At 49.9% G+C, this 13347-nt stretch overlaps 1 protein-coding gene across 1 annotated transcript; it reads right to left on the minus strand.

Moving 5' to 3' along the window:
- Positions 1 to 3668: 3668 nt before the first annotated feature.
- On the minus strand, positions 3669 to 5394 carry LOC100842672. The gene has a single exon (XM_010239468.3). The coding sequence runs from the start codon at positions 5316 to 5318 to the stop codon at positions 4176 to 4178; it is 1143 nt and encodes a 380-aa protein (XP_010237770.1). The 5' UTR covers positions 5319 to 5394; the 3' UTR covers positions 3669 to 4175.
- Between the last annotated feature and the right edge of the window lie 7953 nt (positions 5395 to 13347).

The raw sequence follows: 13347 nt of genomic DNA on the forward strand, positions 1-13347 counted from the left end.
AGGAGGGCGTTCCCGCGCAGCGAGGGGCGGACTGCGCCCTCCTTGGGGTTCAACCCTGCTGGCACCACCGCCGGCCGGCCTCGGACCCGCTCTGGGGTCGTTCGGGCAATCTCGGGAGAGATGCCCGATGTCGCCACAATTGAAGCAGGCGCCGGCGGTGCGGCGCTCCTCGTGGCGCGGCTCCCGCCGCTGCTTGATCCCTTGCAGGACGCGCCAACTCTGCGCGTCGTGGGTGGAGTTGTTGTGGATAGGACAGCGGAACGCGTCGGCCTGCTTCCCGCCAGATTCTCCCCTCGGCGAGGCCTTCTTCGTGGGCCTCACGGCAGGAGCCCCCGAGTCCGCAGCGAGGACTTGCTTCCCGCTGCGCTTACGGGAAACCTTCTTCTGCTAGCCCTCGCCAGGGCTCGCGGCAGCCTGGGCTGCCAGCTCGGGCGCTAGGCGCCCCTCCTCAACCATGGCGCACTTGTGTGCCAAGGCGTACAAGTCCTGCGTCGTCCGGATCGGATGCGTGCTCAGCTTCTCATGCATTTTGGGGTCGCGGACGTTGATGGCGAAGGTGTTGATGATGGCGGCCGCCTCCGCCTCCGGGATAGAATAGGAGAGATTGGAGAAGCGGTTGACGAAGTCCCGCAACGTCTCTCCTGGTTTTTGCACGATGGTGTGCAGCTCCGCCATGGTTCCCGGGCGCTTATAGCCGCCCTGGAACGCGCTCACGAACTGCTCGCGCAGGTCTGCCCAGGTGGCGACGGATCCGGCTGGCAGGTTGAGCAACCAGGTTCGCGCTGATCCCTTCAGGACCATCGGGAACCAGTTCGCCCTGACCTTGTTGTCGGCGCCGATGGCATGCATGCCCAGCGTATAGGTCAGGAGAAAATCTTTGGGGTTAGCGGTCCCGTCGTACGTACCGAGCGCAGGCGCTCGGAACTTACGGGGCCACACCCCCCGCCGCAACTCGCGCACGAACGCGGTGCAGCCGTCTTCTGGGCCCAGGGGAGCATCTTCTTGCTCCAGTGGGTGTTGGCGCTCCACCTCGCATCTGCGCCGGCGCTCCAAGCGCGGGCGCAGATCCTCCTGTTGTCGGGCATTCAAGATGCCACGCGCATCGCCCCCCGGGAAGGTGGGCGACGAATTCGAGGACCCCTCCGGGCCCCCGTCTACCAGGCCCCGCTGAGGACGGGGAGGGTTCTCCCCCTGTCGCGAGGCGGGTGGGGCGCCTTCGCGCTCTGAGTTCGGCCCGTGGCCGGAGCCTACCGGGGCACCCTCGCCTTGCGGCTGTTGGGTGGCCAGGGCGAGAAGCGCTTCCAACTCCTCGCCCCACGTCTCGTGCGCCGGCGTGCCCTGCTGCGGCTCGTACCGCACCATAACGCGCGCGGCGACGATGGCTTCAGCCGGGGTTCGCACGGGGGGCAACCAATTTCCTGAGCGGCTGCTTCCTGCCCTGGCCCCGGACGCCTCCGGGTGCGCAGGGTGCGAACCCCCAGGGGTCGCCCATGACGCGGCGTGCTCCGGGTGCCGCTACCGCGGGGCATCCTCGGGTCGCGACTCCACCAGTTGGCTGGCCCGGGCGACGCCATGCGTGCTCGCCCGACTGCCCCCAGCGCTGGGGGCAGCCAGCCCCCTCGGCCGATTGTCGGTCGACGGTCGGGGAGGCGGTGGAGGCAGCTGCGTTTGCTGCACCCTCGAGGGCTCGGGATTCTCTTGAGCTCCCGACTTGGGTCGCACGTCGTGCGACCGCGTGTGCGCCGCTGGGGCCTCACGCGGGTCTATGCGTGAATCACCAGCCCGCTTGGGGGGCATGGTGACAAGGCTCGTCGACGAAGAAGAGTGAAGCCGATGCCGATGGGAACTTCCGCTGCCGGCGATCTCCGGCGCTGTCCACTCCCGCGCCCCCTACCTGGCGCGCCAGATGTCGTCGCTCGGTGCTCCGACACCGGGGGCGTGCGGCCACGTCCCCCTTTTAGGTTCGGTAGGGGCGTCTGGGGCGGAGACCCGGTGATCGCCGGCACGGGCGATGAGGCCTTACAGGGCCGGCGAGACGAAGAGCTAGGGGTACGCGCTAGCCCAAGAACAGATGCACGCACGTTTTTTACCCAGGTTCGGGCCACCCGGAGGCGTAAAACCCTACGTCCTGCCTATCTGAACTGATATTGATTACGGATCAAAGGTTTACAGGTTGTCGGGCAAGCTCCCGGGCTTTCTCTCAGTGGCTAAGCGCTCCTCACCGCTCACCATTGGCTGCCTACTGGAGCCAGTAAGCATCTATCGAGCGAGCTTCGTCCAAACCAACTAACTGACCAACTGACTAACCTCCCAACTGTCTGACCCGTCAACCCTCTAACCTCCTAGACCGTTGGCATGGGTCCTTCTTTTATACATAAGGGGAAGCCACATGTGCCACGGTGCATGTACTACAAGTGTCCAACGGGGAGGCACGCAACTCTCCCTGGTGAGCTGGTGGCATGCATGGGTGCCACCTCCGCTGCTAGGGGCCTAGGACCCTAGGGTAGGATTGGACAACCACTATTCCTTCGACCGGACGGGTAACTACCCGTCGGTCGGCTCGTTTACTGAGCCGCGCGCCTTACTCCTTGCCTCAGTGGGACCGCGCGTTCCGCGCCCGTCACGCGCCCGCGCGGCGCTGTCCAGTGGGCCCCATGACCCGAGGCGGGGGCACGCGTCCGGGAACCCCCAGTCCCCGCAAGACGGCCCAGGAAGCACCCGGGCCTAGCGCACCCAGGAACCTCCTCCCGGGAAGCAGCTTCCCAGGAGGTGCCTAAGCGGGAATATTCCCGAAAGCCCCGCTAGCCCTTTCGGGCTGGTAGCTTGCCGGGAAGCTCGTCGGCGCTCCCCGGGATGAGACCTTCCCGGGAACCCGGGGGAGGGGGCCACGCGTCGCGCAGCGGTGGTACCCCGGGTGCCACTGGTGCGACAGTGCCGAAAATTTTGAGGGAAACAACAATTATCTCGCCGACAGGTGTGCCCCGCATTGCCTTTCGGCTTCCGCCGGCGCCCCCGATCGCCCCCCCTTCCCCCCCCCCCCCCCAAAGTTGGGTTCGGCCTGGGGGCGCCGGCTAACTTTTTGGGCCGCACCGGCTAAAAACACAAATTGGGGAGTCCGGCTGGGTCGGATTTTACGCGCCGCCGCCCCCAAGCCCGTTTAGGGGGCCTTTAGGGGGCGCGGCTGGAGATGCTCTAACCAGTCTACGAATCTGAGCATGCAGAACAAAAGGCCAGAGCATCATCACCTAGCCAAATTCAGCAGAGCCATCCTATTTGCTGGAACACAGTATCACACAACCGTCGCAGACTCGCAGGACTCGGCCCTTGAGCATGTCCACCGCAAGCCAATGCAACAGAGCGGCTTGCCGATGGAGTAGACGATGAAGCCGATCTCCCTGAGCTTCTTAGCATCGACGACGTTGCGACAGTCGAAGTTGAAGGCCCGCTTCTGTTGTTACGCCATCATGGGCATCACTACAAGCTCGAAAAAGTGTGAAAAGCAAACAAATAGAGGCCATCACTAGATTTATTAAGGAATAATATATAGGCGAAACAAAGGCATATTGGCACAAACCATGCTGGGCATAGAATGCACATCAAAAAATTGATATCAACTGAGTACAAATCAATAGACCAACATTATTAATCAGTGCAACAGACCATAATAATTCAGCGACACAAAAACTGACATGAACTGAAGCATGAGTTTCATAACATAACAAAAGCATCAGGTTTCTCATTCAAGTGGATCATTACAGCAGAGTTTTAGGCCAAACAAAAGCCTAAAAAGTGCAGACTTTGTAACATAACCAACGGACATCAAACACTCACACAACCACCATTCCAGGTCGTGCAAAAGAAGAATCTTCACACATCCACACTTCTCTTAATTATGAACTGCAGATTGTTGGGTATTGCTCTCCCAGTCTCCCCCCCATCCTCAACTAGAACACTTGTTTGAGCACATTCCTCTGTATTGCTGCCTTGTGCATTGCTGCCAGGGCCAGAGAGCATGTTGTAGACCCTTCCTCTAACTCTCTGTGCGTTCCTACTATAGCAGAACACCAACATCCAATTTGGCAAAGAACACTGAAACAAGAATTACCGGCTTACAAGGCAAAGTGAAAATTCTTTTGTGCCATCGTGGTTACCAATTTTCATAGCCCATTCTTGGTTCATGTAAATCTGAAGTTAGTTGGCACTTCCCCTCTGCAAGCGGCCGCATAGTCTTCAGCAAGGTGTGGCACAGCTTCCTTGTGAGGGCGTAGGAACTTCTCCGTGAATACTTTCTCGGTGACCACGACTGTATGATAGTAGTCCCTATCGCGATCTATTAATCCATTTGCCTTCAGAAACTTTAAAACATAGTACCGGGGTCTGAGCCGACCCTCCAGGCTGTAAGTGAGCATTACTGGCCGATGAGCAATGTATGACGGTTCCAACCCCACATTGGATATCAGGAACTCTGATCTGCGCAGCAGCATGTCTTTGGAACGCGCAAGCAACGACAGAGCCTTAGACAAAGCAATACCGACCTCACCATCTGACCATCTGAATGTTTTCACCAGGTTCTCCACTCTGGCGGTGATTGTTTCCTTGCTGAGGTATGTGACAGCCATAAGTGCTTGCCTGAACATCCCAGAGCCACGGGGCACATGTACACCTTCAGCACACGCCACCTTCACCCGGACACGCTCCGGGTTGGAGGTGAGCATCGTCGGAATAACGGTACACAGCTTGGCAATATCACAACTACCTAGCCCACACTCCCGCAGGAACGCTACATTGGGCTTGACCACCCTCTCCAAGCTGACCTTCAGAATGTAGGACCTGTGCTCGAGCAACCGGAGGATCTTCTTGCAGGAGCCCAAGAGGGGCAGATAGTACTGCAGCTTGGGGACGATGGATCTACAGCGAAATCTGCCATAGGACAAAGACGCCAGGCGGGCGATCTCAGAATTCGACAGACCGAGGCCGGTGAGTCCAGCGACGTTAGGCCCCAGGGTTCTCTTCACAGAGGCGCAGAGCAACCTCGGGTCATTGAAGACGGCGGCGACGACGTCGGCTCTGGAGAGGCCGAGACCGGCGAAGAAGGCGAGGACGGCATCGGGATTGGCTGGGGACTTGAGGTGGGAGAGCTTCGTGGAGGCCTTGAGGGCTTGGGGTCGGGTGAGGCCGCAGGTTTCGACCGGGTAGTCCTCGACGGCGAAGCTGGGGCTTGGGGGAATAGCGGGCGCGGCGACGGAGAGGAGGCGGTGGAGAGACGTGGCGGGAGAAGAGACGATGCGGGAGAGGATGCAACTTCGGAGGCGGAGCATGGCGGCGGCGGCGCCGGAGAGATTTCTGGTCGGAGGGAAACTTGCTTGGGCCTTGGGGTGGGGAAAGGGTTACTCGTATCCGATGGCGGGAGCACTAAGGACGAAATAACGGAGTACGGGGAAAACAGATGAAACTTTTCTTTGATTTGAAGAGAGAAAAAGAAAAATAACACATGATCTTTTTACTACATTCTATTTGGGCTTCTTTTAAAGTTTCTTCGCACGAACGACAGTACGGGTGGTTTTAAGTTGCATAACAACATTACATCTTTACTTTTGCTTTTGGTTTAAATTTGATCATGTTTATTCGGATTAATGTGTTTTTTTATTCTTACGATCAAACACCAAATTCTACAATTTTCCATGTTTTTCATTCATTTCTTTTGTACATGCAATCCTATCATATTCTTACTTTTTTCTTCTTTATTATTTCTAAGTTTTCGAAATTCTACGAATCAAAGAGGTCGTCAAACCATCAAATTGAGGCAACCAACATTCTAATAAATCCATTTCATTTATATTTTTTATACACAAGTTTTAGAACGATTAGTTGCTCATAGCACCGATTCTCGGTTGAGCACATATGGACAACAAAAATGACAAGGACATGCCTCGTTTCTCTTCATCGTTGTTCCACGATAGCTGGATAAACAGGCGCTCCTCCATTTTAGACCACCTTCCGACTATAGAATAGTGTGTGCAGTATAACATAACATAATGAGTTGTAGCACATTTTTCAAATTTTTGTCACGAGTAAAAAATGCTCATATTGTATACACTGAACGAGTTGTCTGGCATTTTCCAGATACCTAAAGCATGCTTTTGCTCCGTGCACTGGCCCAAGGTAACACTCCATCTTTCATAATTTAAGGAGTATTGTGTTTCGTGAAGACAAAACTTTGTTCAAACATTATCGCATCAATACTAATTATATGATATAAAATCAAATTGTCGGCACATATTTCTGAAACTTATAATCCCTCCATTCCATAATATAAGGCACGCACGCATTTCAAGATTTTGTTTTGACCACCAATTAGACCAACAAAATGTGAATTATGTATTATAAAAATTATAACGCCGGAAACTTCTTTCAGATATTAATCTAGACAGTCAGAATACTTCAACAACAGAGATTTTACTTAGCAAATTTTAGAGTTGCAGCGGAATGAAGAAAGAAGAACAAGTTAAGCAGTAGCAGTGAAGACAAGAACAGTAAGAACAATTGTACATCAACAGAAAGTATAAGATTGAGAAACGATATCACAAGAACATGAAGACACGGGGATTTGTTTTCCAAAGTTCAGATTGTTGGCACAATCCTACGTCTCCGTTGAGGGGCCTGAGTCACACAAGACTCGCGGACACACAAGTCCACCCAATTCTCCTGAGTTAAGACCTAAGTCTCGCCCAGTTACTCGTGGTAGATCTTGAGGTGATCTCCGGACCTTCACAGACTGGTGGATGGCGAATCACAAGTTTCGATTGCTCTTCAACACTGACTCCTAGCCGTCTAGGTGATGCCAATCACCAAGAGTAACAAGCTTTATCTCTTTGTCTCACAACGGTTAGATTGCGTGGTCAAAACGTAAAGCGACGAAGTTTTTCAAACACATTTGAAATCATAGTGAAGACTTCACGCGGAAGTTTTTGTGAAGCCTAAAATGCTTCATTCTTCACTCCGACGAAAAACACTCACACAGAAAAAGGTTTTCGCCTAAGCTGAACATGAAGAATAGGTTTCACCTAAACCAGCTCCACACTTCAAACCACCCCTTAATAGTACGTGTGTAGGTTTTAGCTTCTGAGTTATATGAAGACTTCCCCTAAAGATATGCACTATTTAAGATTGCTTTTGAATGCAAGTGCAAAGAGCTTTAGGAGTGTGAGGAAATCTTCATATTCTTCAGAAGGAAGGGTGTGCATCGTGTACAAGGTTAGAGCAGCAATAATAAGAATTCATATATGCTCATAAATTGAAGGAAACAGATGCAGCACCAAGGTATTGAAGTAAACATGCATGCATGAGGAACGAAAATGCATGAAGATTAAAATTATTACAGGCATTGCAGAATCCTCATGCAAGAGGCAATAGTAAGTGTACTTCAACACAACCAAATGTTTTAAACCACGGACGGATATAACTTAAAATTTTCAAACTATGAAGAACGAAGAACCAAATAAAAAGCAAACTCCCCCTGAGTCAAATAAACGCGAAACCCTCCCCTTGACTCCTTCTCCCCTTTGGCATCAAGATGCCAAAAAGGTTGAAGATTACTGGTTTGGAGTGGCTTCGCTGTCTTCAGGCTTCAGGACGTCTGGGAAGTGCTTGGCAAGGAAATCTTGAAGCATGCCACTTGTCTTGTCTTCGCGGGAAATCAGCTTCCTGATCAGCACCTCTTGATTCTTCAAAAGAGCTACCTGCTTCTTGAGCAAATCTTGCTGATCGTCGATCTTCCAGGAGAGCTTCACTATCAGGTTCTTCAAAGAACCATCCGTGCCGGAGTTGGTCTCATACTGTGAGTCAGATGGACAAAGTGATTGCTTCAGTTGCGGTTGCGATGGAACTGGCTGTGAGGACTCCTTGGACGGGCGATCAGACACTGAAGTAGAAGGAAGCAGAGACGGCTCTGGGTCTTGATGCTTCAACGAGAAGTACTTGTGCTGATGTTCCAATTCAAAGCGTTTCTCAGACAACTGCAGTATGATCTTCATGATCTGAGGAGCGTAAGACAGTGCACGCACACGGTCGGCAGAGGCATGAGTTATAGTCTGAAGAATGTAATCTCCAAAATCCTTCTTCTCACCCTTGAAGACGGCAAGCAGCAGATTGCGGTGAAGACTGGCAATTTCACTTGAGCTGCCTTGCTTGGGAGAGAGAGTGAAACGGAGAATGTCATTGAGGATTTTTTATTCAGGCTTCAACCCAGAAAGTCCTCCGAAGGCGCCTAAGAATCCTTCTTCATATAGAATGGCGATGTCTTCATCTGAGGCAACATTTTCTTCATGTATCTTGGGCTGGCCATGGAACTCAGCAAGACCAAGAAACTCTTTGAAGTGCCGGGAGGTGCAACTGTGCCTGTCTCCATCAGTCATCTAGTAAATGTTATAGCCTTTGGAGTAGTCTTCAAACTTACAAACCTTCCTGCCAAATGTAGCATAGAACTGAAGAATGCGTTCATCGTTCCAGTTCTGGCAGGCTTCAGCAAACTTCAGAAGATTCGGATCATTGAGCACATTGGCAGCAGGCATGACACCATTCTGACGATTGTAAGCAAACCAATCATCATTAAGATACTTCATCTTTGCAAAGTGTGTCCTGGGCAGAAGAATCTGTGCATAGTAATCTTGCTGCTCAAAAGACCAGAATCTCGGGTCTTCAGCTGATCTGTCCTCCTTGTACTTCAGCCCATTGTTCAGCCTCACAAGGCGAAGCTCTGCGTTCTTCAGGGCCTTGAAGTTTACTTTCTCACGGTCGGAGGAGACTGGTATTTTGGGCTTCGGAGACAGGAACTCACGGTTGTCCTCAGACATTGCTTGAGATCTCACGAGCATCCAAGAGAGTGTCCTGTCCTCACGATCCTTTGCCACTCCAGATCGCTTCTTCTTGGGCGCCGTCTTCAACAGATCTTCCGACAGACGGTCAATCTCCATCAGATCATCAGACTCTTGCGTGGCTTCCTTTTCTTTTTCTTCTTCTTCTTCCTTCTTTTCTTCTTCCTCCTCATCACTTGAGGAGCTTGGGTTGGACGGTTCGTACGGTGCGACATTCTTCACAACAGCTTTCTTCACATGAACTTGCGGCGTTGGCACGGGGGCATTTGCGTCTGTCTCTGCATCATTTACGTTGAGGTCACGGGTGGCTTCAGCTTCGAAGTCACGGGTTATTCCTTCTTCAGCAGAGGCATCCACAGAATCTGTCCGGGGCAAAGAGCTGCGGATGGGGGGTTCTTCAGGACGAGCGAGCTCTTCCTTGTTTTGTCCTAATACCTCATCTCCTTCTTCTTCCTGCTGGGCGGTTTGCTCAGACAGTACTGTTGGTGATGATGCAGCTTGTTCCGGTTCCTCAAGGAGTGAAGTAAGCTTGAGATTAGATGTATCTAGCACAGGAGTGTCAATTGCTTTCTTCTTCCGAGGATCTGCCACAGACGATGAAGTGGAGGGACTTCTTCTAGCAGAAACTTTGATTCTCAATCCAAATTCCTTGGCAGTCTTCTTCACTTCAGCAATCTCTGACGCCTTGCAAGTCGTGGTAACTTAATTCGGTAAGACTGGCGCTGGTAAATTCTGACTTTCTTCGGTATCCGAGGGGGCTGCTGGGTCATTTCTGGCCTTGAGACCAATCTTGTGCTGGATCTCACAAGCGGCATCCCTCGTTTTCTCATATTCAGTCTTCTCTTTGTCCACTTCTTCATTACCACCTTGTTCTCCAGGAGATTTCTCCTTGGCGGCTTTCTTCCTGGCTTCGCTCTTGGCTTTATCAGCCTTTATGCTCTTGGCTGCTTGCTTCATTTGTTCAGCAAGCAGAGCCTTCTTCTTCTTCTTCTTCTCAAGCTCAGCCTGGGTCTTCAAAGCAATTTCCTTTTCTTTCTCTAGGACGATGAGGTCAGCCATTTTTTTCTCTTCAGCTTCTTTTTCAGCTTTCTTCTTCTGCAATTTAGCAGCTTTCTTTTCTTCTTTCCTCTTTAAGGCAGCTTCTGCTTTCTCTTTCTCGACACGTTCCTTCTCAGCTTTTTCTTTCTCAGCATGTTCTTCTTTATCTTCTATTCTTCGAGCAACACGAATACTTCGGTTGAGCTCCCATTCTTCAGCCTGAGCCTTGGCAACAATAAGACCTTCAACATGGCTCATGAGGTGATCTGGGAGCGATCCTTCCTCAAAGGCAGCAAGAAGAACGGGGTCGATTTGGACGACTTGAGGATGATAGGGAATCTCTCCAAAAGCCAAGCGGCAACATCCGCGGCATCCTTCGATGAAGAACCAGGTCCAACCGCAGACGCTCTCTTGGCTTTCTTCAGGTCCTTCTTGAACTGTTTCTCTGAATCTTCAGAGCCCTTCCTCTTCTCTGGCATCTTAGCCTTGCCCTTGGATTCTTCACTGAGCTTGTTGCGAGGAACTTGAGGAGGCAATGAAGAACCTTTTAGCTTAGAAGCTTTGGCTGGACCACGCAGCTCAACTACAGGTTCAGACAGGAAAACATCACTGTCTTCAGCATCTGAAGCCTTCTTGGACTTGGGCTTCTTGGAGATGTCAACATAATTGATGTCTCTGATGATCTTCAGAGCTTTCTTGTTGAATTCCTCACGGTGAGGTCCTCCATCCTTGCAGACAATCTTGAAGTGTCCCAGCTTAGGAGCAGGAAAGTACATGTTGGCATTCTCGGCTTCCTTGGTTCTTCTTCTGATCTCAGCTGCGAGCACATGGGAGTGCTTACGAATAATGTGCGGGAGACGATGCTTTCTCTTCATCCTGGTCTCTTCTTCAACATCGTCTTCTGAGGAATAGAAAATGAAGATTTCTTCAGCCGTGGGAGGAGGCACATCCTTAAATCTCTTGGCCTGGGCAGAACTTCACCTGGTCGTGGGGAGTTGATAGCATACTTCAATCTGACTCCTAGAGAGGGTGTCACTCTCAGAGCAACTGGTTCCTCAATTTCTTCATCTGAGTCTTCTATGTTAACATGCGGAGACGCAGGCGGTGAGGGTTCAGGCGTTGAATCAAACATGTACTGAGCCTCTTTCTCTGAGTCATTGCTAGACCTGGTCAAATCTGAGATGGTGACACCTGTGAAATAGAGGGTATGAAGAACATGCGAGAAGTACACAAATTCTCAGAAACAAAGTATTTTGGCAAGAGTTTTAGCTGAAGCAAATTGACCATGTTTATGAAGAATGACAGCTCAGTTCTTCAACGAAGACAGCTACAGATTTAGACTGAAATTCTACAAGAGAGCTTCAACCTAGATCTGATTTAGATAGAGCTTCGGAATCTTAGAGTAAATCATTCTACGCAAACACAACAATCTACAGAACAGTTGAGGATTCATCTAATTTTAGGAATTACATGAAGACTTGAAGTGTAGCTAAGATGAGCTCGGTGAAGAACAGAGGAATCACCAAAACCCTAACCCCAAAGCCCTAATTTGGCGAGAGCAGTCAATCTACTGCAGCAAACGGAGGATATCAGGATACGTTTGCTACTTGGAATCAATCTAAGAGGGGAAAAACGACGCTTGCCTTTAGTTCCCGACTTGAATCGATGTACATCAGCGACGGCGCTGATGAAGATTGGAGCTTGAAGAACTCATCCGGGCAGGAGCAGTGTCGCGGCGAGGAGGAGACGCGAGAGCTTCCGGGCGAGAGAGAGAGCTGGGGAATTTGCGGTGGAGTGATTTTCCAGAGGAGGGGTATGGTGGCCTTTTATAGGGAGGTGAAAAAAAGAGGATCTTACCGGTATCTTTTATCCCAAAATTTCGCTAGGGTTTCACCGTACAATTGATTTTCCATAGGGATAAGATTTTACCGTTCAGAAAGATTCGTGAAGACTACGGCTAAAACGGAGATTCCGTTAAAGTGGTATTCTTCAGAACTTTGAAGACTTACGATTTTACCAAAAAAAACAAAACTCATTTTTGAAGAATGGAAATTCTTACATCACCGACAAGGATTACGATGATACATGAGTTACGATGAACAGACTTTGTGTACAGACAAGAAATAGATAAGATAGATGGGTTCTATGGTGTCCTTAGTTTCATTTTCATCTGACAGTAACAGGCAAATGCAGTGAAGAACAACTGCACAGATGAATTTGAAGAAAGAAACAAACAACAACAGGCTTCTAAGCCTACTGAAGACAAACGAAAAGAAGAACAAACAACACAAAATGAGGAACGGAAATACTAAAGACAATGCAGAATGAAGTAAACATGAATGCAAGAGTATTCACAAGTATGCAAGTCTTCAAGAGATATTCCGGTAATCCAACATGTTTAATTCACTCCTCAGCTCAGAATCTGATTTTGTCAAGAGGTTTGGTGAAGATATCTGCGAGTTGTTTGTCTGTCCTCACAAAGTTTATGCAAATTTCTTCTTTGGACACATGATCTTTGAGGAAATGGTGTCGAATATCAATGTGCTTCGTGCGAGAGTGTTGGACGGGATTATTGGCAATTTTTATGGCGCTCTCATTATCACACAGGAGAGGAACGACATCCACTGAGATACCAAAAGCTTTGAGGGTTTGCCTTATCCAAAAAAGTTGGGCACAACAGCTGCCTGCTGAAACATATTCTGCTTCAGCCGTCGACAAAGCAACAGAGTTCTGCTTCTTTGAAGACCAACTCACTAAGGATCTTCCGAGGAATTGGCAAGTGCCGGAAGTGGATTTTTTATCAACCTTGCAACCAGCATAATCTGGGTCAGAATAGCCAACAAGATCGAAAGAAACTCCTTTGGGATACCAGAGACCGAAGCATGGGGTGTGAACTAAATATCTGAGGATTTTTTTCACTGCCATGAGGTGACAGTCTCGGGGATTTGCTTGAAACCTTGCGCACATGCAAACACTCAACATGATATCTGGCCTAGATGCACAAAGGTAAAGTAAAGAACCAATTATGGAACGAAAAACCTTTTGATCCACTGGTTTACCAGTAGTGTTGAGGTCAAGATGACCATTCGTTGGCATTGGAGTTTCAATTTTCTTGGCAGATTCCATCCCAAATTTCTTCAGCATATTCCTGATGTAATTCGTTTGAGAGATGAAGATTTCATTCTTCATTTGTTTGATTTTGAAGACCGAGGAAAAACTTCAATTCTCCCTTCATGGACATCTCAAACTTCTCCGGCATCATCTTTCTAAATTCTTTGCTGAAACCAGGATTAGTGGAACCAAACACAATATCGTCCACATATATTTGACACACAAAGAGATCATTCATTTTCTTTGTAAAAAGTGTTGGATCAATTTTACCAATTTTGAAACCCTTTTTGACTAAAAACTTTCTGAGGCATTCATACCAGGCTCG

The sequence above is a fragment of the Brachypodium distachyon genome, chromosome 4 (assembly GCF_000005505.3).
Source record: "Brachypodium distachyon strain Bd21 chromosome 4, Brachypodium_distachyon_v3.0, whole genome shotgun sequence".
Classification (NCBI taxonomy): Eukaryota; Viridiplantae; Streptophyta; class Magnoliopsida; order Poales; family Poaceae; genus Brachypodium; species Brachypodium distachyon.

What these genes read in the sequence shown, in the direction of transcription:
- LOC100842672 (XM_010239468.3), bottom strand. Translation starts at nt 5,318, where the DNA reads ATGCTCCGCCTCCGAAGTTGCATCCTCTCCCGCATCGTCTCTTCTCCC.